This window comes from Bufo bufo, chromosome 7 (genome assembly GCF_905171765.1).
Source record: "Bufo bufo chromosome 7, aBufBuf1.1, whole genome shotgun sequence".
Classification (NCBI taxonomy): Eukaryota; Metazoa; Chordata; class Amphibia; order Anura; family Bufonidae; genus Bufo; species Bufo bufo.
This window is the reverse complement of record NC_053395.1, coordinates 188,539,133-188,566,574: the sequence shown is the minus strand read 5'-3', so window position 1 is coordinate 188,566,574 and position 27,442 is coordinate 188,539,133. Positions and strand designations below refer to the sequence as shown.

The following is a 27,442-nucleotide window of genomic DNA, read 5'->3' as shown; positions in this document are numbered from 1 at the left end:
TGGGTGTGTGTGCGTGTGTAAACCTTTATTATATGTGCGTGTGTGTGGGGGCAACGGGTGTTCGCGTACTAAAAAAGGCAAAAAAAGAAAGGGCAAGTGTTAGGGAAAAAAAAGTTCAAACTTGCTGATCAGCGGTCGGTGGGGTGCGATGCGCTAACAGTGGACGGACGCTAAAAAGTGACGGCCAGTCAGCGCACGCAGAAAAAAAAAAAAAAAGTGGTGGTAAGGGGGCTGGTGGTCAGGGGAGGGGGGGGGGGGGGGCAAGTGGCAGGGGGGGATCTGGGGTCTGATGGATGGATCAAAGAAAGTTTGGAAATAAAAGTTTTTTTTTTTTTTTTCCTAACTAACTTTCCTCTTCTTTCCCTGCCTAACGGTGCCTCTCCCTCACTGACCCTAACCTACCTGGGTGGCGATGGGTGCAGGAGGGTGATGGATGCCGATTAGGGGGACACAGGAGCTGGTTCTGGAGGTGCTGCACGGTCAGGGTGCTGGACAGGAAGAGGAGGGGAGAGAGGAGCGCAGGAAGTTTGAATCTCGCGCCTCTCTCCCCTGCACCAATCAGCACCCTGGACAGCAGGCATCAGCACCAGGGCCAGCACCGCCTCTTCAAATCCTCGGACTGCGATAGGTGGTGTATAATTACGCCACCGATCGCAGTCTTTTTCCGGTTCATCGGGTCACATGAATTGACCTTCGGTTTTCTGCGATCGTCGATGCGGGGGGGTCAAATGACCCCCCCACTGCATTGTTACGGGATGCCGGCTGAATGATTTCAGCCGAAATCCCGTTCCGATTAACCCCTGGGGCGCCGGAATGCCGATTTCAAGTTAGGACGTACCGGTACGCCCTGAGTCCTTAAAGGGTTAACACATCGAGGGTTAACAGCCAAACAAAACTCAATATTTATTACCCTGATTCTGCGGTTTACAGAAATACCCCACATGTGGTCGTAAACTGATGTAAGGGCACACGGCAGGGCGCAGAAGAAAAGGACTGCCATATGGGTTTTGGAAGGCAGATTTTGCTGGACTGGTTTTTAGATGCCATGTCCCATTTGAAGCCCCTCTGATGCACGCTTACAGTAGAAACTCCCAAAAAGTGACCTCATTTTGGAAACTAGGGGATAAGGTGCCAGTATTATTGGTACTATTTTGGGGTACATATGATTTTTTATTGCTGTATATTGTTTTTTTGTGAGGCAAGGTAACAAAAAAATGGCTGTTTTGGCACTGTTTTTATTTTTAGAGCAGGTTGTTACGGACGCAATAATATCAAATATGTCTACTTTGTTTGTTTTAGTTTGACATAATAAAAAAAAAAAATTGTGTCTCCATTTTCTGAACGCCTTATTTTTTTATTTTTCTGCCGATCGTCTTGTGCAGGGGCTAATTTTTTGCAGGTTTTTTATTGGTACAATTTTGGGTGCATATGATTTTTTTGATCATTCATCCATCAAAAAAATCAATCTTAGCATAGGTTACTGCTGCGGCAGCATTATGCATAAAGCAATCTTTAGTCCAAAAACACACTTGGAAGTCCAGCTCAAATCAAAAGCAGGGGAACTTTATTTCAATGGTTTAAAAACTTTGCTTTATTTCCTGTATTCATTTCCTGTAACAATCTTTAGTTTCTTCACATACCACTGTTTTTCTTGAGGTTTTTCCCTTAGTTACGGCTGTTTTAAACATTTACAATATGAGGACCTTCTCAAGATGGCTTCTCTGCCAGTTCTCTGAGGCCAAAACTGCTTTCCCTCACTTCCCATACACACTTGCTGTAGCCAGCAGCTCCTTGTCAGCCAATCAGATTGGATTACTGCGAGACACGCCTCCTCACTGTGAAGCCTAATGCAGGCATGCAGTGTGAAGGACCGCCCCTCCGTCTTCCTAAACGGTCTTTTAAGGGACCAGTGGAAAGGGGCAGGGGACATTAATGAAAGCTGATATTATAAGGTAATTACAGATCTTTTGACAATCATTGACAGACTAACTCAGGTATACATGCCTAGCTCTAATAAACTAGCAAATAAAAAAATATGACAGTTACCCTTTAAGGCCCAAAACAGGCCTGGTCCTTATAGGGTTAATTATACAGTTTACTGCATAATTCATGCAATATGCTAATTTCTGGCTGCTATATTTAAAAACCATTAAAATTCTTTCTTTTCTCAGCCGGCACCGAATCAGGTTACCTTCCATTTGCCTCTACATCGCTACTATGCCATGTTTTTAAGCAAGGTAGGCAAATTGTTTGCTGTGTTATTCTTGGTTTCTCTGTTTTTGTTTGAGTAGAAATGTGAACAGAAACTTCCTAAAATTCATGTCTCAACGTATCCATGTGTTCACTTTACACGTTTGTTTTTGTCACTAGGATTTTCAGCTCTGCGGTGCCCTTATGGGCTACCCCCTGAGGTCAAGGGAAGTGTGTGTGGACATTAGGTTCCTCGCCCTACGGCCCCACCCCCTGCAAACCCCTTGGCCTCCTTCCGGGGAGAGGCCAGACCTCGACTGAGGCTCTTGGCCAACACCTGGAGCAGCAGGGCTGAGGGATGTCCACTAGTCCCAGCCTCTTGCAGGAGCCTTCTGGCCTGGAGGGAATGAGTTTCGTTTACAGAAAGGGACTGCGACCTAGCGTGCATTTGTTGTGTGGCATGCTGCACGATTTTGTTGCAGATACAATATCTGGCTTGGCTTTATTTCCTTGTCCCAAGGCTTGTTGGAGAGTCAGTTCTTGATTCATAGGGAGCCACTTCAAAAAAGTGGCACGAGGAGGATGGTTCGCTAAATTGACAATGATAGAAGTCACAAGCTGAAATCCTGAAACTACTGTGCTGTGGTTATCTGGCAGAAACTCCCCAGATGGGCATCTTAAAGTTTTGTCTTCACTATACGTATGGGGTCATTAAAAGGGTTATCCCATGATTGATGTTAAAAATGAAAATCCGACCTCATACAGTACATGACATTCTCATCCTTACAAAGCTAGAACCAGCCCTGTACCTCACATGGATCCAGAGCTCTCCACATTCATTGCTCCAATTGTTCTGCTAGATTTATCTCAGGCTGGCCGTTCAGGGGATGTGTCCTTTCTCATGGGACATGTCCTGTGTGCTGCAACTCTCTCCTTGTAAACGGTTACCGCTTCTAGGAGAAGATATGGCTAGTGGCAGTTGAAGGATGTAATTGAGCATGTGCGACCTCCTTAGTAATGTTACTGAGGACAGATCCATAAGGAAAAGAACAAACAGCAGTTGGCGCTGTACAGATAGATTTTGAGTAACTCAGTGCCTATACTAAATTTTTGATTACATGCACATACTGAAGTATTTAGATCTAGTTGCTGGTTTGAAAAATGTAGATTTTGTTTGTTGAAATATCCTTTTAAGGTTCCACAAAACACGGACACTGGCAATGTGCGTTCCGCATTTTCGGACCGCACATCGCCTGCACTCTGATAGAAAATGCCTTTTCTTGTCTGCAATTGCGGACAAGAATAGGACATGTTCTATTCTTTTTGGATCCGGAAGTGCGCATGCGGACAGCACATTTCGGCCCCGTTGAAAATGAATGGGTCCGCACCTGTTCTGCAAAATTGATGAACAGATGCGGACGTGTGAATGGACCCGAAGAGAGATTTATGAAAAGTAGTGCACGAGGGAGGTGGAGTTGCTGCTTTAATTTCTTTATAAGGTGCACATTAACGACAATTTGAATCTTACAATCTTTTATGGGAAATTCACCAACTTTTCCTTTGTTTTACCTTTTGATAACTAATCCCTGTTGTGTAGACCCATGTTAAAGAGATTCCAGGCATATCCTCCTGACTTGACATTGGGCAATGTGCTCGGGTTCCTTATTAAAGGCGTTGTCCGGGTCTACAGCTGAACCAGGACATACCTCCATTTTCACCCAGGCAGCCCCTCTGACAAGAGCATCGGAGCAGTTCTTGCTCTCTCCTTTGCCCTGCGTTAAATCGCGCAGGGCAAAGGCATTTTTAGGAGTTCCGGTGAAGTACCGGGGCTCTCCATAGTGCTGCCAGGAAGGCTGGTGACGTCACCGGCACTGATGGGAGGGCTTTAGCGCTGCTCTAGCCAGCGCTAAAGTCCGCCCATCAGAGTCGGTGACGTCACCGAACACACTGCCGGGTGGAAGATTCCGCCCGGCAGTGTGTTATGATAAATAAAAGAGCCTGTGACCTGCGCGATCTAGCATTAAATGCTCCGATGCTCTTGTCAGGGGGGCTGCCTGGGTGAGAAAGCTCTGAACCCGGATAACCCCTTTTAAATGCTCACTGAATTTTCGGAAAACTTTTGATATGGTATAGAAACATATCAAAAGTTTTTATCATGGTTGCCTGAATGCTGAGACCCCCACTGATCCCTGGAACGAGAAGAAAAAAAGCACTCGGACAGCGTACTTTGTCTCCTCGCTGCAGAAGGAATCCAGATGGGCCCATAGACTTCCATTAGGCCGTCTCCTGCATTGTGTTGAGAGTGTGATTTATATGAGCGCTTCTCTCTACTCATTCTAGTGATCGATGGGGGGGGGGTCTCATCACTCAGAGTACACATCACAGTGTAAAGTGTACCACTATTAGGACATCTGCCTCAGTGTTTTTTGAGGAGGATTTTTAAGGAAGTTTCCTGGCATTTTTTTGTTTCTTGGTATTTGTTTTTTTTAATTGCAGAATTTCCAGTGTGTTTTTTCAGAAGGGCAAAAAAATGTGTAAATATATAGTAAAATATGCGACCCAAAATTGCCACTCCAAGAAAACAATTGAGTTTTGTGGTGGTTTTTAGAAGCCAAATAAAGCGCCCCACCCTATAAAAACAACAATAAAAAGTGTGGCAGCGCATCCTTAGAGAGCAGGGATCAGCAACCTCGGGCACTCCAGTTGTTCTGAAACTACAACTCCCAGAATCCTCCTTTATCTTCTATGGAGTAAGTATGTTTGCTGGGAGTTGTAGTTTCGCAAACAGCCGGCGTGCTGAAGGTTGCTGATTCCTGTTATAGAGTTTCTAGGTAGGTTTAGGGCCTGTTCTCTAAATTGGCCTAGCAATAAATCTGCAGCTCCCGCCTGGTTAACACAAAAGAAGCTGCAAACTGCAAATGTATTCTCCCTGTTAAATAGATATGTGGAGAAAATGAGCCATGACCCCTGGTAAGTAGGAATAATGATCTTGCTAATTATAATGTGCCTGCCGTCTCCTGTTTACACCTCTTTAGTCAAATGAAGATTGAACGTCTTACTATTTTCTCTTCTCTCTGGCAGGCTGTGAAGTGTCAGGAAATAGATTTGGATTCTATTTTGCCTGACCAGGAAATGCTGATGAAGCTAATGGTCCACCCGCTTTTAATTCAGGTACACTGGTTTGTGCAAGTGTTATGTTGAATGTAAAAAGGACTGCTGATGTCGGGCTGCTGCCACATGTTCAGGCTTTTTTATGCAGTTTTTGAAGCCAAAATCCGGTTTGGATCATAACGGGAGAGAAAAGCATTAGGGCTGACACATCTTCTCCACTTCTTTCAATCCACTCCTGGTTTTCAAAAACTGCATCAAAAAACCTAAACGTGTGGCAGCACCCTCAGGTGGAGATTGGCATAGATCTTTCTTTGCAGAATTTGTTGGGACCCACGTAGGGGTGGGCGACATGGCCTAAAATCTATATTGCGATATAATTTTAAGCATGTGCGATATATATCGCGATATATTGTTTTCTATATTATGGGGGGATTAAACTTTTTTTTAAACTTTTTATTTAATAACTATTAGCCTCCTTAAGGGCTAGAACCCTTGTCATATTCACCCTAATAGAGCTCTATTAGGGTGAATAGGACTTTATACTCTCCCTGCTGCCCTGTGCTTTGTGCACACAACAGCAGGGAGCTGACCATGTGCCCCCCCCAAGCCTCTCATGTGCCCCCCCCCCCCTAGCCTCTCATGTGCCCCCCCCAGCCTCTCATGTGCCCCCCCCAGCCTCTCATGTGTGCCCCCCCCCCCCCCCCCCAGCCTCTGATCCACCCCCCAGCCTCTCCCTCTTATCAGCCCCCTCTGGTAACTCAAAGCCACCCCTCCCTCCCCAGTATTAATCATTGGTGGCAGTGGCCACAGGGTTCCCCTCCCCCCCCCCCCCCCCCCCCCATCATTGGTGGCAGTGGGCAGTTCCGATCGGAGTCCCAGCAGTGTAATGCTGGGGCCCCGATCGGTTACCATGGCAGCCAGGAGTCACGCTACTGAAGTTCTGGCTGCCATGGTATGTTAGTGAGCAGCATTATACTCGCGTGCGCCGTGGCCGCCGGACGCTCCTTCTTCTCATAGGTCTGTGCGGCGCATTGCTATTGCTGTAAGCATTAGCAATGCGCCGCACAGACAGAAGAAGGAGCGACCGGCGGCCACGGCGCACGTGAGTATAATGCTGCTCACTAACATACCATGGCAGCCAGGACTTTAGTAGCGTCTTGGCTGCCATGGTAACCGATCGGAGCCCCAGCATTACACTGCTGGGACTCCGATCAGAACTTCCCACTGCCACCAATGCAGAGACTGAAGAACATTCCCGACACCCGACCTCTGACAGGATGCTGGGATCCGCGCGATTAACCCCTCAACTGAGGGGTTAATTGCGGCGGATCGCAGCGTGCAGTCATAGGGGCCGGGATATGGTTGGAACATTCATTGGTGGCGCAGTGGCCACAGTCCCTTCCCTCCTCCTCCTACTCTGTTCTCATTGGTGGTCAGCGGCAGCCGCGCACAGTGGGGAGAGAGGGATTCCCTCCTTCTCCACTGTGCCGGCTCAGGAGAACATGGTGCGTGCCGAGAGAGCGATCATATCGCGGTCCGGCGATATGCACAAAATCCATACCGTGGCACAAATTTATATCGCATATCGCCCACCCCTAGTCCCACTTACAGTCAGCTACTGGAAAGTTTATCGCCACCTTGCTGTGCCTTCGAGAGGTTTTCTCCTTTTTAGATATTGATGTTCTATCATCTCGGGGCCCAACACCCGGCACCCCCTTGATCGGCTGTTTTTGACAGCCACCAGAGCTGGAAACAGGAGGCTCTGTCCACTATTTAGAGGCCGTACCAGCGTATTGTGGTCCCCCCGCCCCCTTCAGGTGAATGGGTGCTGAGCTGCCCTATGCACACACAGCCACTACACAGTGGGTGGTACCTTCTACTTCTGTTTGCGGCATTTTCTCGGTTTTGCAATGTGGCAAAAGCTACTTCATTCCAAATGTGTTGGAACAATGGTTTGGAAAAGCGGACCTTTCATATAAGGCATGAACTCCCACAACGTACTATTTTTAATGTAACTCTGTCATTGCAGTGTAGTAAAACATAGTTTTATTTGTGAGATTGTAAAATTAACAAAGCTGAGACTTCAAACTGAATGGTAATGGACGTTGGACTCTTATAAATTGTAGCACCAGAGTAGTAGTAATGTGCAAATCCTTGTTCTATGCCTTGCATTTATCATGGAGAATGTATAATTTACTCTGATTTGGAATGTGTAGTCGCCTTAATTCCTTCTGGTTTTGTTATAGGCAAACTTGTCCGAAATCCACAGCAACATGTGGGTACGGAATGGCCTTCAGATTAAAGGACAAGCTATGACCTACGTACAGTCACATTTCTGTAATTCCATGATCGACCCTGATATTTACCTGCTGCAGGTAGGTTCTTATGGAGAATGCTCATGTCCTGCTGCGGTTTTATATTCAGAGCTAAGCTTACTTGCTTTTACCTTATTCAGGTGTGTGCATCAAAACTAGACCCGGACTACTTTATTTCATCCGTTTTTGAAAGGTAAGATTACAAAATTGAATATAACTAGTCAAGACATTTATCTGTTTTTGAACAATAAAATAATGTGCACTTTTTAAAATATATATATCTCTTTTTTTTTTTTTCTGTGTCTCTATTAGGGTTGAGTAAATCTGGGTCGGATTACTGTATTCTAACCCGATTCTTTTAAAAACTAAGTTAAGAATATCATCTCTGTCCCACTGTAATATGTATTGCCTCCGCGGAGGTCTTTTTGAAGTTTCAGCGGATATCGCGAGACTTACTTCATCTCGCCTCTATCACATGTCAGTTTGCTTATTCGCATAAATTTTTATATCAAAATACAAAGCTGAACTCAGCTTTGTTAATGAGGCACGAAGCAGAGTTTGTCTTAGTATTTGTGATACAGTAATTTATGCAAATAAACGAAGTGACAAGTGATAGAGGTGAGATGAAGTAACTCTCCGGATATTTAATGAAACTTCAGAAAGACCTCTGCGGAGGCAATACATTTTGCAGTAGAACAGAGCCCATATTCTTAACAAAGTTTTTAAAAGTATCTGGTTTCGGATATCTGAACCCAATTCGCTCAACCCTAGTCGCTATATTTAAAACTCTCCCTTAGGGCTCATGCACACGACCGTATGGCTTTTTCAGTGTTTTGCGATTCGTTTTTTTTTTTTTACGGATCCGTTGTTCCGTTTTTTGTTTCCGTTGTGTTTCCTTTCCGTTTTTCCTTTCCTTTTTTCCGTATGCCATATACATTATACAGTAATTACATATAAACAATTGGGCTGGGCATCACATTTTCAATAGATGGTTCCGCAAAAACGGAACGGATACGTCAGACATATGGATGCATTTCCGTATGTGTTCCGTTTTTTGCGGACCCATTGACTTGAATGAAGCCCAGCACCGTGATTTGCGGACAAGAATAGGACATATATTTCACGGTACGGAAATACTGAAGCGGAATGCACACAGAGACACTTCAGTTTTTTTTGTTGAACCATTGAAATAAATGGTTCAGTATATGTACCGCATACTGAACAAAAAAACGGCCAGTATACTGAACGCAAAATACTGTCGTGTGCATGAGCCCTTAGAAGTCAATGAGGTCCCCTTCTGTTTATTGTGTCTATGGCCCATAATGACTTCTGTAGAGCATATCTCTAAATGCTGTTAACAGTAGCTCAGGCAAGATGGCCGCCCCTATCGTCTTGCATAGAAAATAGAATTTAAAAAAAATCTACAATCAGATTAAAAAAAAGTCTTTATTATCTATTTTTAATTAGCAGAAATTTTTTTTAGTTGACAAATTGGGCCAGATTTATCATAGCCCGGGCGCATACGCCAGTCTATGAAAACCAAGCGCACTGCCCGAGGCTGCGCCTAATTTATGACTAGGCGTATGCCTTGTCATAAATTAGGCGCAGCATCCCACAGTCCGTGCTCTTGCTGATATTTACGCTAGTCTCTGACATCAAAAGTTATAAGTATGGTGGAGCCTCGGGCCTTGCACTCGCTATTCCCGCTTATTGGGAAAGTGGGTGGAGAAAAACCTCTTGAACAAAAACTTTTGGCCAAGTGGTGCTGAAAAAGTCACAAACGCGCAGCTTGCGACTTTTTCACGTCATAAAACTGGTGGAAACTTTTGATAAATTAGGCCCATAACCTTTAAAATGATTGCCTATCGTAACGACAGACCACCGCTAACTGCAGTGAAGTCTGTTACTGAATCTGTTACCTGTGCTTAGTCTACTGAAGGAACGTTGCGAAGTTGTAGTGCATAAAACATGGATACGTGCAGGTATCTCCAGGAAGGTTTGTTGCTCCTTTGGTCAGTTTCACGTTGTTGTATGCTGTTCCAATTCGTATTAAATGTTCCTTTATTTCATCACTAAGGTTTAAGGTTGTAGACCTTTTAACAATGGCCTCCCAACACCAGAACACAGTTCTGGACTCTGATCATGAAAGGTCGATGCTTGAAGGGGCGCTGACGTTTCTTGTTATCCTGTTGAGTCTACGTTTACACTTAGGTAAGTTGCGTGGGAGTTTGACTTCTCTATGGATAAAGTTGTAATAAAGCATTCCCCCAGCTTCATGCTGTTTTATTTTAAAGCCCCTTCTAACTGCCCACTGAACCATACTTTGGTGGTGATACTACTTTTCCACCAGACCCCAAGGCTCTGAAGTTCCAGTAGTTAGATGTAAAAAGCAGCCCTTGTCTCTCATTGGCTGAGCTCTGCAACCGCAGAGCATCGCAGCGAAGAGGCCGTACATTCAGCTTTCTGACAGACACCTAGACACTGAGGTGTGCATTCACAGTTCACTCTGGTTTCATGTTTATTTTGCTGCAATTTTTGCATAAATCTCATGTAAGCCGTGCTATTTTGTGAAATTGTGCCCACAAATGGGACAAGCAGAGGCAGCTTACACTAGGAGTAGCTGGGGAACGCATAAAGAAACAGGACAAAGGTAAAGTTCTAATGTGGCTGAGCTCTACTACGGAGGCATGAGAAATCACTTCTGATAGGAGGTGCCCTTTAAACCTTGTTGCTACACCTAACAGCAGTAATGTTATATCCCCTGGTGCTCGGTTGGTTCCTGCTAGTTTACTTTCTTGGAGTAATGATTGGCTCCACTGCAGTCTATCACTGGCCTAAACTCCCGGACAACCCTTCTACAGCTATGTCATATACAATAAATTATGTTCTGCCATGGATGTGTCAACCACCTTAACCTTTGTATTTCTGAATTTAGGAATGACCGATGACGAGATCCTCAGAGCGGAGATGATAGCACAGTTATGTATGAACGACCGTACTCACAGCTCACTACTTGATCTTATATCCTTTTACAAGTAGTTTTATCTCCAATGTATTGGTTTGAATTGGCTTTAAAATCTTTAAAGCGTCATAGCTCGCAATTTCCATTGGTTCATCCATTGCCAGTAGTGTTTCACAGTTGTGAGCGCACCTTTCACCATTGCTTGTGCCATCTGTGTTTGATCTAAAGCATACATTCACAGCGAATGGTCAGCAGTGCGGTTCTGTCCAGCCCCTGGAAGGTGGGCTTGCAGCGCCTAAGCATTCGTGCCTACCTGCACTCATTACACCTTAGCACAGGGGGGCAGCAATTGAAACTACAATTCCCAGCATGCTCCATTCATTTCTATGGGAGTTCTAAGAACAGCAGAGCAAGTATGCATACTGGGAGATGTAGTTTCACAACAGCTGCAGTGCCGGAGGTTGCCTACCCCTGCATTAGAAGATGTCTTGCCCCATTGTCTTAAGAAGGGCATAAACCTTGGTGATGGAACCTCTGTACACACTTTTCTATTACAATATTTCTGTCTAGTTTCTGACATGACCGCCTTAGTTTGTTTTCCTCAACCTCTAGTTAACATTCCAGAAAGCCCTAATCCCAAGAGCGGTGTAATGCCGGGAAGCTGCAGCTCTGAATCTGTATTGTCGGCAGTTGCTGACTTTAAAGCTCCCGTGTTTGAACCTGGAGGTTCAATGCAGCAAGGAATGTATACACCGAAGGGTATGTATCTCTCACTGCAAAGGTCGTCTTGGATAACATCCATTTTTAATAACTGTCCTACTGTAGTTCTTAAAGTGATGTCAAGTGTCATAGCTGTCACACTAGGTCAGAGCTATATATGTGATAAAGAACACAAGGATGTAGAAATTCGGGTTGTTCTTTTATTATTGAATTAAAGGGCTACACCCATCTCACCCACCCATTCATGACCGAGAATGGAATACCTGTTGTATTTTCAGCCAGAGGTGGCTGGGTTCTGGAAGCAGACAAGCAGTCTATGCCATGCTGCTTCTGTGACTCCCATATTCTATGTTTTTCATACCAACACCTGGATCTAAATACTTTTGCAATTGGGTGTAATTAAACATTTAATATAGCTACTGAGTCATTCAGTAAAATGTATCTGTATAGCGCCACCTGATTATTATTATTATATTTTTTCTCGCCCATATTCCTTGGGGGACACAGGAAACCATGGGTATAGCTCTGCTCCCTAGGAGGCGGGAGACAAAGTGAAAGCTGTAAGCCCCTCCTCCATCAGCTATACCCTTCAGCCTGGAGAGAGAGACTGCCAGTTTTTTGCTTAGTGTCCAAGGAGGCAAGACACTCCCTGCTTAGGCAGGGTTGCTTTCCTAAATTTTTTTTATTTTTTGCGTTATTTGTTGTTTTTAATTCGGGTTTTTTCTACTTGCAGGGACAACAGAGGCGCACTAGACCCCTCTGTTTCTCCCGGGGTTGAGTTGCGCCAGTGCCGGTAATGCCGCACTGCCGCCTCCCCCACAGAAGACAAGGTGGACCAGGGCAGCCTCGCTCCCCTGCGTCCCGCCAGCTCAAGGGTCGCCCGCACGCCAAGTCCCTCCCCCGGCTTCCTGCCACTGCGGTGCCAGTAGCTGAAGGGGCGACCCTGCTGGATGGATTGAGGGTGAAGACAGCGGATGGTGAGAGTGGCTGCTCCAGCCTCCCCTTCCCTCCTCCCTCCCACCGCTGCTACGTCTACGCTTGAAGGCAAGCGTTTTTTCCGTTTTTTCCTGTCCGCGGGTCTGGTAGGACTGTTAACCCCCTCCGTGCCACCAGTGCTGCTGCTTGGGTGTAATCCCCGTTCCGTTTTTTCCCTGGGGTCTCCCACTTTAAGTGCAACATTTTTTTCCACCATGTCAGACCCTTCTGCAGCCGCCAAGCCTTGGTACCATGCCTGTACCGCTTGTAGGGAACCCTTTCCCCGGGGGCAGTCTGATCCGCACTGTCCTGCATGCCGAGCTCCACCGCAGCCTCAGTCGCCCGCTGTGTCGCTCCCTGTTTCCTCTGACCCGCCTGACTGGGCTAGATCCCTGTCCCAGGCCGTGGAAAGCCTCACCCATGTCGTGGGCCGCCTAATAGACACGCTGCCTACCCCACAGGACGCCACTCTTACTGTCGCGCCCTCCGGGTCCACCGCTTCTGCCGCTGCGGCGGGTTCACCCTCTCTTAGTGACCCTTCCCGAGCTAGGCACTCTCAGAAGCGTTTTAGAGTAGAGCGAGCCTCCTCCTCGGATGCCTCCCTCTCCCCGCCACGCGTGCGCACTCAGACGGGCCTCTCCTCTCCAAAGGATTCGCCCTCTGAAGGTGAATTGGCGGCTTCGGATTTGGAAATGGACTCTGCCCTGCCGTCCAAGCTAGCCTCAGCGATGGGTCAACTCATCTCTGATAGTCGTGACACCTTTAAGGTGCAATATGACCCCCCTAGCTCTGACGCAGCTAGCGTCTCCTTTATCAGACCCAGGCAGGCCTCAAAAGTCTTTCCAATCCACTCTGATTTCTCCTCCGTGGTGTCTAAGGCTTGGGCTCGCCCGGACGCCCGTTTTGTCAATCCCAAGAAGCTGGACATTTGCTATCCTTTTCCAGCCGATGTCGTGGCCACCTGGTCGTCCCCACCCAAGGTGGACCCCCCTGTGGCCCGTCTGTCAAAAAACACGGCCATCCCTGTTCCCGACGGGTCCTCTCTTCAGTCAGCGGAGGACCGTCGCATGGAGACCCTTTCCAAGGGCATTTTTGCTGCCTCCGGTTCTGCCCTCAGACCGGTTTTTTGCCTCTGCCTGGGCAGGTAAAGCAATCTCTGCTTGGGGAGTGCAGCTGGAACAGGAGTTGGACTCGGACGTCCCCATCCAGGACCTACGTTCCTTGGCCCAGCTTATTGTTCGGGCCGGGAATTTTGTTTGTGAGGCCTCCCTTGATGCGGGAGCCCTTATAGCACGCTCCTCCACCCTGGCTGTTTCCGTCAGGAGGGAACTCTGGCTGAAGGTTTGGAAAGCGGACGCTGCCTCCAAACGTTCCTTGGCGGGGCTACCTTTTGCGGGTTCCCGCCTTTTCGGGGTCCGCCTAGACGAGCTTATTTCGGAAGCCACGGGTGGTAAAAGCACCCATCTTCCTCAACCTCGTTTTCGGTCCTCCCGCAGGACCTCTGGGGCTCGCCCCGCAGCTGCCGCTTCGGCCCCTCCCCAGGATAAGCGTAGGAAGCCGTTTTTTCGGGCGCAGCCCTCCTGGCGCAGGCCGCAGGCTGCCCGCACACCCGCAGCAAAGCAGTCCTCTGCCTGAAGGTGCGCCCCCACCCACCCGGGTGGGGGGCCGGCTCCTCCTTTTCAGGGACGTCTGGATGGCTCACGTCTCCGACGCCTGGGCTCTCGAAATTGTGTCTTCCGGATACAAAATCGAATTCGCGTCCTTCCCTCCAGATCGGTTCTTTCGCTCCCGCCCGCCGCGGGACCCGAAAAGCGCGGCTGCGTTCTCCACGGCCGTTCAAGCCTTACTGGACAGGGGGGTGATTACCCCCGTTCCTCTAGAGGAAAGGTTCCAAGGGTTCTATTCGAACCTCTTTGTAGTTCCCAAGAAGGGAGGTTCGGTGCGGCCCATTTTGGACCTCAAAAAGCTCAACAGTTTTCTCCTCCTTCGACGGTTTCGGATGGAGTCCCTCCGTTCCGCGGTGGCTTCCCTGGAGCGGGGAGATTTTATGTCTTCCATCGATATACAGGATGCCTACCTCCATGTTCCGGTAGCCCGGTGTCACCATCGCTTCCTCCGATTCGCCGTGGGGGACCTTCACTTCCAATTTGTCGCCCTTCCCTTTGGGCTGGCAACAGCCCCCCGGGTGTTCACCAAGGTCCTGGCCCCGGTTTTGGCCTTACTCCGCTCCAGGGGTGTTTTTCTGCTACCGTACTTGGACGATATCCTCATCAAAGCTCCGTCCCTTTCTCAAGCGGTTGCCAGCGTGGATCTCACTCTAGAGACCCTGGCGAGGTTCGGTTGGGTCATCAACTTCCCCAAGTCCTCCCTTCCCCCCTCCAGACAACTGGTCTTTCTGGGAATGCTTTTAGACACGGGAGCGGCAGAGGTACGTCTTCCCTCGGAAAAACGACTGATCCTCCGTCGGGCGATCCGGGGTCTCCTTCTCCACCGTCGACCGTCCTTCCGCTTCTGCATGCGGGTCTTGGGGCAGATGGTTGCCTGCTTCGAGGCGATCCCATTTGCGCAGTTTCACTCCCGCCCTCTCCAACGGGCGATCCTCTCCTCCTGGGACAAATCGCCAGAGTCTCTGGATCATCCCTTCCATCTATCGCCTCCGGTGCGGTCATCTCTCCGCTGGTGGTTGCAGTCCCCTCTTCTGGGCAGGTCCTTTCTGCCGCTCAACTGGTTGGTGGTTACAACCGATGCCAGTCTCTTGGGCTGGGGAGGCGTGTTTCCTCCCCGATCCGTCCAGGGCATTTGGTCTCCATCGGAGTCCAAACTCTCGATCAATGTCCTGGAGCTGAGAGCGGCCCTTCTGTCTCTGCGACACTGGACTCATCTGCTGAAGGGTCATCCAGTTCGTGTGCAATCGGACAACGCCACGGCCGTGGCGTACATAAACCACCAGGGGGGCACTCGCAGCGCTGCAGCGATGCGGGAGGTCACCAGCATTCTCCGTTGGGCGGAAGCCCACGTCCCGGCTCTATCTGCAATTTTTATTCCAGGGGTGGACAATTGGGTGGCGGACTTCCTCAGTCGCACCACCGTCGACCCCGGCGAGTGGTCTCTTCACCCGGAGGTGTTCGAGGCCATTTGCCTTCGTTGGGGCATACCGGACGTGGACCTCATGGCCTCCAAGTTCAATCACAAGGTCCCCGCCTATCTGTCCAGGGCCAGGGATCCGGGAGCTTGCGGAGCCGACGCCCTCGTTCTTCCTTGGCGAGGCTTTGCGCGTCCATACATATTCCCTCCCATCCCACTCCTGCCCAAGGTCCTTCGGAAGATCGCGGCGGAAGGCGTCTCGGTGATTCTGGTCGCTCCGGACTGGCCCCGCCGGTCTTGGTATGCCGACCTCATGCTGCTCCTGGCAGACGCGCCCTGGCCGCTGCCCGCCAGGGAAGATCTTCTCTCTCAGGGACCGATCTTCCACCCGCGTTTAAGGTCCCTACGTTTGACGGCGTGGTTGTTGAGACCACCGTCCTGACACGTAGGGGTTTTTCTGCGGACGTCGTCCGCGCCCGTAAGCCGTCCTCTTCTAGGATCTATTATAGGACCTGGAGGACCTATTTGGGGTTCTGTGCCGATCTGGGGATTCCTCCGCTCCGCTTTTCTCTCCCCACCGTTTTGTCCTTCCTGCAGAGCGGACTTGCCCAAGGTCTGGGTCTTAGTTCTTTGAAGGGTCAGGTGTCTGCGCTGTCCATTTTGTTTCAGCGCCCACTGGCCCCCCTTGGTCCTGTCAAGACCTTCCTTCAGGGCGTGGCTCAAGCGGTTCCCCCGTACCGCCCTCCGGTACCGCCCTGGGACCTGAACCTGGTTCTCTCAGCGCTCCAGGCTTCTCCTTTCGAGCCTCTGCGGACGGTTTCCTTGCGACTTCTGTCCTGCAAGGTTATTTTCCTTGTAGCCGTCACCTCTCTTCGGAGGGTGTCCGAATTGGCTGCACTCTCCTGTCTGGAACCTTTCCTAGTGTTCCACCAGGACAAGGTGGTTCTTCGTCCGGTCCCTTCCTTCCTTCCTAAGGTGGTCTCCGCCTTTCATCTGAACGAGGACATCGTTCTCCCCTCTTTGTGTCCTTCCCCTTCCCACCCTCGGGAGAGGAAGCTTCATCGCCTGGACGTTGTCAGGGCGCTCAAGGTTTACCTGGAGGTAACCAGCTCTTTCAGGCGTACTGACTCTATCTTTGTGGTTCCGGAAGGGTCCCACAGAGGGATGGCAGCGTCCAAAGTTGCTATCGCCCGTTTTGTCAAGATGGCTGTTACTGAGGCTTATCTCGCCAAGGGCAAGGTTCCGCCCCTTGGTGTTACCGCTCACTCCACTAGAGCGGTCGGGGCTTCCTGGGCTCAGAGGAATCGGGCTTCTACGGAGCAGATTTGCAAGGCGGCCACTTGGTCCTCCTTGCACACCTTCACCAAGTTCTACAGGGTGCATACTCATGCGTCGGCTGACGCTGCTTTAGGCCGTCTGGTGTTGCAGGCGGCAGTTGATTGATGCCTCTGGTGTTGGTCTAGTTTGTTCTGGTCCCTCCCTTCTGGGACTGCTCTGGAACGTCCCATGGTTTCCTGTGTCCCCCAAGGAATATGGGCGAGAAAAGGAGACTTTTGTATTACTTACCAGTAAAGTCTCTTTCTCGCTCTTCCTTGGGGGACACAGCACCCGCCCTTCATTTGGGTTTACAGTTGTGGTTCCGGCTTGGTTGCCCCCGTTGGGGCTTGACAGTTCTTTTTCCGGTTGGTGGTTATCTTTCACTACTTGGACACGCAACTGGCAGTCTCTCTCTCCAGGCTGAAGGGTATAGCTGATGGAGGAGGGGCTTACAGCTTTCACTTAGTGTCACGCCTCCTAGGGAGCAGAGCTATACCCATGGTTTCCTGTGTCCCCCAAGGAAGAGCGAGAAAGAGACTTTACTGGTAAGTAATACAAAAGTCTCCTTTTTCCTCTGTCCACCTTCCTGAGATGGTCATGCGCTCTCAGTTTAAATCTTCAACTGCCACAAGCCATATTGTCTTTTAGAAGCTGTAGCAGTTCTTGGGAAAGAGCTGCAGCAGAAAGGACACACAACCTGGGAAAGTACATGCCCACTTAGGGTACTTTCACACTTGCGGCAGGACGGATCCGACATGCTGTTCACCATGTCGGATCCGTCCTGCGGCTATTTCGCCGTGCCCCCGGGCCGCCGCTCCGTCCCCATTGACTATAATGGGGACGGGGGCGGAGCTCCGGCGCAGCACGGCGGTGCACGGAGAAAGCCGGCTCGGGGGCACGGCGAAATAGCCGCAGGACGGATCCGACATGGTGAACAGCATGTCGGATCCGTCCTGCCGCAAGTGTGAAACTAGCCTTAGAAAGGACACACTCCCCCTGAGCTGCCAGCCTGAAATAAATCTAGCAGAGCAATGAATGGGGAGATCCCTGGTTCCATGTGAGGTACAGGGCTCCTTCTGTGATCATGTACTATGTGTTATCTGATTTTTATTTTTACATTAATCGTGGCATAACCCCTTTAAATGGGAATTATGGAAACCGCATAGAACAGAAAGGGTTAGGGTTTATTCTTGTCCTGGCTAGAAAAGGCATATTTATGTTTGCTTGATCCTGAGCAGCTTTATGCACAAGACAGAGCAGTATGTCAAAAGTAAATGGCTGGCTCCTAAAAAAAAAAATCAGGGCTCGGAGTCCTTTGTTTTTTTCTTTTTGTACATTGAATTTAGCTTTTTTTTATTGGCAAATAAAATCAAAGAATAACCTTACTTGATCTTTATGTAAATCTCCCCCCTATGGAGCAACCCACTGCCTTTTTTTAAAGGGGTTGTCTCATCATGGACAATGGGTGCATATCGCTAGAATATGCCCCCATTGTCTTATAGGTGCGGGTCACATCGCTGGGACCCGCACCTATATCGAGAACGGTGCTCCGCAAGGTGGTGGTTGGAGGACTCTCTGGTCCAACCACCACCAAGCCGGCTCCCTATAGAAGTGAATGGGAGCGCACCGCGCATGCGCAGCCCCCGCTCCCATTCATTTCTATGGGGCCAACAGAAATAGCCGAGCCAGCGCTCGGCTATTTTCGCCGGCCCTATAGAAAATGAATGGAGGGCGGCTGCACATGCTCAGTGTGCCCTCCTTCACTTGTGGGGCTCCGTTCTCGATATAGGTGCGGGTCCCAACAGTGGGACCCGTACCTATATGACAATGGGGGCATATACTAGCGATATGCCCTCATTGTCCATGATGAGAACAATGGGTTGTCTGGTCAATTCAGATTATTTCTAAAAGCCTAAGAATAGCGTAAAAATATTTTAAGAGAAGCAAACTCTCCTCACTGATCTGCTGCTGCTGTTCTTCTGAAGCTCGTCAGGTCACTGCCGGTTTCTGCTTCCCGGTCCAGTCTTGACACATTTCAGCCGATCACTGATCGCAGTGGTGACCCGCCTGAGCACGCATTTCTGTGTGAGTAGAGTACGGCTGCCTTCACACCTGTCGGATTTTGTTGCAGAAAATGTCTGCGCCTGAAAATCAGTTCCAATCACCTGAGTGGGGCATGCAGAAATCTGTGTGCTTACTGCCAAAGCAAACCCATTTCAGTTGCATACATTTTCTGCAATAAAACTGCTGCATGTGAAGGCACCCCATCGCTTCGTTTATAATTTTTTTTTTACCATTGTGAGGTTTTTGTAAATAATTTTTATCGCCCGTCAATCTTTTATTCTGTGTAATTGAAGGGTTGCCTGTACACAGGGGTTTTTGCAGTGGTTTTACAGCGTTTTTGGCCAAGTGAAACACATTATTATAATATGCTTCATCTGTCCATGCCGCAAGGGCCAAAAACTACATTGCAGAAATACTATTATTTCTGGTAAAATCGGGAGCTTGTATGGTTCCCCTATAGATGTTTGCCATGTAATAAACTGATTGAATGTATGGTCCATATGCCATGCAGTACTATGCCTGCCGTTTACATTTACCCAGAATAACTCTGCACTGCCTACGTAGGGGGCTGCCGGCCCTCAATAGCCGCCTTTTCCCTATTACCGCTTGTGTACCAGGGGTCACGACAAGAGAAGGGTCTTCTGGCATACATATTGTTCTCCTGAAAAAAAAATATATGATTTTTTTCCCCTGCGGCGTTCCTAAGGTCTGTATGTAATCATCGGAAGGTACTAATTATAAAAATTTCCATACTCGTCCATTGACCTAATATATAGACGCGCACACAGTTTATTATAGTTTTAGCTACTGCAGTAGTAATTCCTCTCGGCACCGAGATTTATGTAAAAACATTCAGTATTGTTAACCTGCAGCCTCCATGTCTTATACATATTGACCACCAGGTGGAGCTGATAGCATGCGCCCTTATTGTGCCGCTTTCAACAATCCCTGTTATTATGTGAAAATAGCCTGAAAATCCAGGGTTTAAGCTCATGATTCATGAAACGACTTATCGCGCACTGCCCGGGATCCAAATAAATACCAGTTTAGTGGGGCGGAACTGATGAGCTGATATTTTTATTTTTTGTCTCTTCTTTAGAATGTCATTGCTTCTCTTGTTGAATAGCTGTGATAGTAGGATCATTTATTTTTACATTCATATTTCTGTTGTTTGCGCTGGTTTTGTAGGTTAAGACTGCGAACCAAAGGATTTCATATTGTTGTAATTCTTGCTTTAATTAAATGAGATGTATCCGAGGAAAGGGATTTAGGGGTCATTATTTCAGAAGACTTAAAGGTAGGCAGACAATGTCACAGAGCAGCAGGAAATGCTAGCAGAATGCTTGGGTGTATAGGGAGAGGCATTACCAGTAGACAGAGGGAGGCGCTCATGCCGCTCTACAGAGCATTAGTGAGACCTCATTTGGAGTATTGTGCGCAGTACTGGAGACCATATCTCCAGAAGGATATAGATACTTTGGAGAGAGTTCAGAGAAGAGCTACTAAACTGGTACATGGATTGCAGGATAAAACTTACCAGGAAAGGTTAAAGGACCTTAACATGTATAGCTTGGAAGACAGACGAGACAGAGGGGATATGATAGAAACTTTTAAATACATAAAGGGAATCAACAAGGTAAAAGAGGAGAGAATATTTAAAAGAAGAAAAACTGCTACAAGAGGACATAGTTTTAAATTAGAGGGGCAAAGGTTTAAAAGTAATATCAGGAAGTATTACTTTACTGAGAGAGTAGTGGATGCATGGAATAGCCTTCCTGCAGAAGTGGTAGCTGCAAATACAGTGAAGGGGTTTAAGCATGCATGGGATAGGCATAAGGCCATCCTTCATATAAGATAGGGCCAGGGGCTATCCATAGTATTCAGTATATTGGGCAGACTAGATGGGCCAAATGGTTCTTATCTGCCGACACATTCTATGTTTCTATGTAAATTACAATGAAGAAGGCTTGGACTACTTTCACATTAGCGTTTTTTTGTGGATCCGTCATGGATCTGCAAAATTGCTTCCGTTATCATAATACAACCGCATGCATCTGTCATGAATGGATCCAGTTGTATTATGTCTTCTATAGCCATGAAAAATCCGTCATGAACACCATTAAAAGTCAATAGGGGATTGATCCGTTTTTTTATTGGGTCAGAGAAAACGGATCCATCCCCATTGACTTACATTGTGATCCGCACCACATCGCAGACAGAAAAACACTGCAGGCAGTGTTTTGGTGTCCGCCTCCAGAGCGAATGGTGACTGACTGGCAGCAAACTGATGCATTCTGAGCGAATCCTTCTCTATTCAGAATGCATTACAGCAAAACTGATCCGTTTTTGGATCACTTTTGAGAGCCCAATGACGGATCTCAGAAACGGAAAGCCAAAACGCTAGTGTGAAAGTAGCCATACTAAGAAATTGTCCATGGTCTTGGCCTTGCTTATTGTGCAGTTGATGACCCCGGGTTTAAAGCGGTTATGTTATCAGAGATTACTTTCATATGGGATCGTGGTGATCAGGTGAATGAGGAGTGGATCTCCATTCTTTCCTGAAGGTGCATTTTTGCTTTTACCTCCTTTCCTGAATGGAGAGAGATACTTCTGAACATATGACCTGTAAGCGTGTACATGATCAGACATTACATGCCTTTAACCTCCTGCTGGATTCAGACCCTGCCTTGGTGGTGGGACTACAGGAACAGAAGAGCGGACTGTGCTACACTGTCTCTGTAGCTTCCATATAAAGGAAGAGGTGTTATGGAAGGTATGTAAGACAGCGCTATGCTGTTTCCTTAAGACTAGGTTCACATCACGTTTTTCCCATTCGTTTAACGTATACAAAAATATTACCATGAAACTGATGCCATACAATGGCATCTGTTCGCCATAGAGTTTCATTGTATGTATGTATGTATGTATGTATGTATGTATGTATATATAATATATATGTATATATATAATATGTTTTGTTTTGTTTTTTTAACTGGACTCTGCAGGATACGAGAACATGGTGTGCTGTGTTTTTGTATCCTTTGATTTTCTAATGTATACGTCAAACGGAGGCATAAAACGTGATGTGAACCCAGCCTAACTTGTGAGATGCCCATATATAGATCACTATGGTGCATTTCTTCTGTAACCCCCACTTGTATTGGAGCTACAGAAACAGCGGAGCACAGCCCGTGTGGCTATTTACCAAGTTCTGTCCACTCCATTCAGCCAGGACAGGGTGTGGGGGGCTGCTGCTTTAGAGGTAGGTGGGACCTGTATTTATGGCAGATCTTGTGGTGCAATCAATGTATGAGATGGGACTAACCCTTTAAGAAGAACAGAGCTCTAAGTTCACTGAAAATGCAATGTCCCTTTACACTGGACAGCAGAGCAGCAGATTGTCGAGAAGGAAGCCTTTCATTTACATGCAGTTATCTCCTCCACAGTATGGGGAGGAATGATCACTAACCCTCTTCCCCATACTGAGTCGTTGTTTGCCGGCAGCAGATCGTGTTTGCACAGCACGTTCTTCTGCCTGTAAATTGAATTATCCGATGAATGAGTGTTTCTCTCGTTCATCAGGTAATTGGCGGTACATTTATGCTGCCAGATAATCACTAACGAGCATTCCTTAGCAATTATCTTTGGGACTCTCTTTAGTTCTTCATAGAACCCTGTGACGATATAAATTTGGTTCAGTTAAACCGCAGGAGGTCCTGCTATATGAAATGCAGCAGTGTTTTGCCGTTTTGACACTGCATCTCGTTCCCACCTTGTGGCCCTCCTTATTTTTTCTATAAGTGTCTTTGTTTTGATTCCGATCTGCTGTGTCTTCCCCCTACAATAAAAAGAACCAGTAAAAAGAAGTCCTCTAGTTGTCATTAAAATCTTTTGCAGTCTGTTTTTAGTTTTATCTGTTTCTGGGAAATTGGTGACATCCTATGTACCTGCTGCCATTACATCCCCCCTTCCCCTTTCCCAGACACCTTTCCCAGACCATTTACGTCATGGGTGTCAAACATGCGGCCCGCATGCGGCCCGCAATGAATATCTTTGCGGCCCGGCAGTCTAGTATCTCTGAACATGAGCGCTGCTATCGGCGCGCTCATGTTCTCTCAGCAGCACGGGGAGAAGGAAGCTGTCCTCCCTCCCCCTGTGCTGCTGCCGCTGCCACCAATGAGAAGAGAGGGGGGGAGGAGGGGCGGGCGCACTGCGCCACCAATGAGGAGAGAGGGGCGGAGTAGGGGCGGGCGCACTGAGCCACCAATGATAGGACTATTCCCATTTCCCACACAGAGTGGCGCCCAGCGATGTCTCAGCACTCACCATTAGTCCTGGGCGCCGCTCCGTTCGCCCCCAGTGCCCCATTACTGTCTCCTCTCCTGCTCCACATGCTGCTGATTACTATCGGAGCGATGGGAGGAGACATCAGCTTCACTAGTGGGCGTTCCTTCTCCCTGCGCTGCGATTGGACAGCGCTACAGCCAGGAAGAAGGAACGCCCACTAGTGAAGCTGATGTCTCCTCCCATCGCTCCGATAGTAATCAGCAGCATGTGGAGCAGGAGAGGAGACAGTAATGGAGCACTGCAGGCGAACGGAGCGGCGCCCAGGACTAATGGTGAGTGCTGAGACATCGCTGGGCGCCGCTCTGTGTGGCCTGATAGTGAAAGTCAGTCTTTAACACAATACAGGAGGCGGGTGCCGGCAGCAGAATCGCATTGCCGGCACCCTGCCGCTGACAGGGAGCTGCGATCAGAGGCAGTTAACCCCTTAGGTGCCGCACCTGAGGGGTTAACTGCTGATCTGCCAGTACCAGCCTCCTGTATAAAGGGGAAATTTATCATTGGTGGTGCAGTGTGCCCCTCTCAACCCCCCATCCCATTAAAATCATTGGTGGCACAGTGCGCCAGCCCCTCTCAACCCCCCCAGTACTAAAATCATTGGTGGCAGTGGCCACAGGGACCTCTCCCCTCCCCCTCATTGGTGGTGCAGTGGCAGCTTCTGATCGGAGCCCCAGCTGTGTAAGCCTGGGGCTCCGATCAGTTACCATGGCAGCCAGGACGCTACAGAAGCCCTGGTTGCCATGGTAACATCCCTGATGCTGTGTGCACAAGGCACAGAGCAGCAGGGACAGTGTGAAGTCTTATTCACCCTAATAGAGCTGAATAGGACAAGGGATGAAAGATCCCAGGTTCTCGCCCCTAAGGCTACTTTCACACTTGCGTTCAGAGCGGATCCGTCTGAGACGGATCCGCTCATATAATGCAGACGGTGGATCCGTTCAAAACGGATCCGTCTGCATTATATTGTAAAAAAAATTTTTTTTTTTTGATGCGGCCCACATAAACTTAAATTATTTTTTTTTGGCCCATGTTAGCCTTTGAGTTTGACATGCTTGATTTACGTGATACAAAAAATCTCAGAATTGGGCTGGTTGATAAATGTGAAAAAATCTTGCCTAGTACCAGCGACAAAAATGAAGTTCTTAGGGGTAATGCTAGATTCAATTACCCAGACTTCATCTCTCCCACAGGAAAAGTTGGAATCTTTCAGGGAGAGAATAAGGAATTTCCAGTCTCAGAAACAGTGGTCTATCAGAGGGGCCATGAGCATCCTGGGAATGATGACATCATGCAATACAGCCGTAGCATTGTGTCAGGCTCACACCAGGATAACACAAACCTGGATTTTAGGGAAATGGGACAGAAAACAGTCCTCCCTAGGCAAAAAGGATCAACGTCCCTTACCACTTAAAGTCAGATTTGAACTGGTGGAAGGAAAGGGAAAATCTGCCAAAAGGCGTAGCCTGGCTAAAAGTTCCAGAAATTCAAATTATGACAGACGCAAGTGGCATCGGATGGGAGGCAAAAGTGGCCTCCTCAAGCTGTCGGGGCAAGTGGTCAGACATATTAAAGAGCAGATCATCAAACTACAGAGAACTGCGAGCAGTCTGGGAAACCCTAAAAGTATCTCAAGACATGTTATTCAAAAAGCATCTAAAAATATTTTCCGACAATACAACAACTGTGGCCTATCTAAAACACTAGGGAGGCACAAGATCTCCAAGCTTGAGGGGACTGGCAGAAAAAATATTCTTCTGGGCAGAAAAGAATGTCCTTTTCAATTACAGCAATCCATCTCAAAGGTTCAGAAAACATAGAAACCGATTATCTCAGCAGAAAAACATTAGACCCAGGGGAGAAATTTTTCAGAAGATTTCCAAAAGATGGGGGAGTACCTCAAATTGACCTATTCACTTCAAAAACAAATCTGAAAGTAAGGCGTTTTTGTTTCTTAAATCCCAGAGAAGAACTATGGGCTGTCAACGCTTTCTCAGTCAGGTGGACTTGGAAACTCGCATACGCCTTTCCTCCCTGGGCCCTAATCCCTCGGGTCTTGCAGAAGATATTAACAGACCCAGTAACGGTGATACTAGTGGTCCCCTACTGGCCCAAGAGAAGCTGGTTCTCCATCCTAATGGAGATGGCTGTGGAAGAACTGTGGAAAATACCATTTCAGAAGGACATTCTATCGCAGGGCCCAATCCTTCACCAGGACCCCAGCCTGTTCAAGCTATCAGTCTGGATCCTGAAATCGAAATCTTAGAAAGTAAAGGGCTTTCGGAAAAAGTCATTAATACTTTGAAATCTAGTAGGAAGAAAGTCACCTCGGCTATATATCTCAAAATCTGGAAAAGATACTGTAGTTGGCTAGAGGAAGTCTCCCCGAATAGGTCACCCCCATGTATCCAGAAAATTTTAGATTTTCTCCAGAGGGGGTTGGATATCGGCCTTAGACCTAGTACGCTAAAGGTCCAGATCTTCACCCTGGGGGCCTTGTATGACATGGACTTAGCCAACCATGGATGGATAAAAAGATTTATAAGAGCTGCCTCCAGACTAAGACCATCTCTGACCCCAAGGTTCCCCAGTGGGATTTAAACTTGGTCTTGAGAGGACTAATAGTCTCTGTTTACTCCTTTTATCGGACATTTCAATTAAACACTTTTTATTCAAAGCAGTATTTTTAATAAAAATTTCACAGGATGGAGGGCACTCAAATGACTGGGTATGTATATAGGAATTCAATTGCATATGAGGTATATCTCGTTTTTTATTATTAGTTGCAAAATTGTGCCTTTATATACAAATGATGAATGTATATATCAGGATGAAGTAGCAACGTTCGATAGTGATATAACATACAGAAGCAATAAAATTTCATCACGCAATAAAAGTTATTAAAATTGTATCAGGAACACTGTGATTCCTCTTATAAGGTGAAAAAGTAAAAGGGTCCTTGTATGACTGAAGGATGCCTACCTATGCAGATGATCAGTCTGCATATAGGTCTTATACTGTAGTCTAGTGGTGAAATAAGTCTGCTTATGTCCGCTTTTATCCTGAAAATACAGTCACCTTAAGGAAGGAAGCAGGAACAGTCTTACCCCATATAGATGTATTCCGGGGAGCTGCTGCAAAAAGGTGTCCTTACTGAGGTCGTCCGATCCTCTGCGGCGTGTGGCGGTGGTGCGCACGTGTTCTTCAGCGTCTTCTTCTATTCCGGCTTCCTGGATCGCTGCGTCGCTCTCTGCTATACAGGTTGTGACGTTCCTATGACCGGAAGTGTCGGTCTGTTGTTCCGGCCTGCTGACCGATTTGTCAGCGAACTATATATTATTATTCACCTTTAGTTGATAAAAGGGCTTTTTTTAGTACATAGTCCAAGTACTATTCTGGGTAAAACCAAACGCGTTTTGGTGCACTCTTGCACCTTTATCAGTGATGAAGGTGCAAGAGTGCACCGAAACGCGTTTGGTTTTACCCAGAATAGTACTTGGACTATGTACTAAAAAAAGCCCTTTTATCAACTAAAGGTGAATAATAATATATAGTTCGCTGACAAATCGGTCAGCAGGCCGGAACAACAGACCGACACTTCCGGTCATAGGAACGTCACATCCTGTATAGCAGAGAGCGACGCAGCGATCCAGGAAGCCGGAATAGAAGAAGACGCTGAAGAACACGTGCGCACCACCGCCACACGCCGCAGAGGATCGGACGACCTCAGTAAGGACACCTTTTTGCAGCAGCTCCCCGGAATACATCTATATGGGGTAAGACTGTTCCTGCTTCCTTCCTTAAGGTGACTGTATTTTCAGGATAAAAGCGGACATAAGCAGACTTATTTCACCACTAGACTACAGTATAAGACCTATATGCAGACTGATCATCTGCATAGGTAGGCATCCTTCAGTCATACAAGGACCCTTTTACTTTTTCACCTTATAAGAGGAATCAGTATTCCTGATACAATTTTAATGACTTTTATTGCTTGATGAAATTTTATTGCTTCTGTATGTTATATCACTATCGAACGTTGCTACTTCATCCTGATATATACATTCATCATTTGTATATAAAGGCACAATTTTGCAACTAATAATAAAAAACGAGATATACCTCATATGCAATTGAATTCCTATATACATACCCAGTCATTTGAGTGCCCTCCATCCTGTGAAATTTTTACTATATCGATTATTTTGGCAATTGGTACTGCCATATTTGGAGAGAGCACCTAACCGTGTCGTGCAAGTCAGTAGAGCCTTTTGCAATACTTTTTTCTACTTTTCCAGTATTTTTAATAGCTATAACATCAGCTAGACGCCTGGGAGAAATTCAGGCCCTCTCCTGCCGAGAA

General features: G+C 47.5%; 1 protein-coding gene across 5 annotated transcripts in view; it reads left to right on the top strand.

Moving 5' to 3' along the window:
* UBR3 (ubiquitin protein ligase E3 component n-recognin 3) overlaps nucleotides 1–27,442 on the top strand; it is a 207,286-nt gene that overhangs the window by 51,011 nt on the left and 128,833 nt on the right. For all 5 annotated transcript variants that reach the window (XM_040441568.1, XM_040441565.1, XM_040441566.1 and 2 more), the window contains exons 12-18: nucleotides 2,172–2,237; nucleotides 5,272–5,361; nucleotides 7,548–7,676; nucleotides 7,757–7,809; nucleotides 9,694–9,827; nucleotides 10,552–10,637; nucleotides 11,196–11,337. In XM_040441568.1, the coding sequence (XP_040297502.1) occupies nucleotides 2,172–2,237; nucleotides 5,272–5,361; nucleotides 7,548–7,676; nucleotides 7,757–7,809; nucleotides 9,694–9,827; nucleotides 10,552–10,637; nucleotides 11,196–11,337 (700 nt within the window). The remainder of the gene's footprint in view (nucleotides 1–2,171; nucleotides 2,238–5,271; nucleotides 5,362–7,547; nucleotides 7,677–7,756; nucleotides 7,810–9,693; nucleotides 9,828–10,551; nucleotides 10,638–11,195; nucleotides 11,338–27,442) is intronic.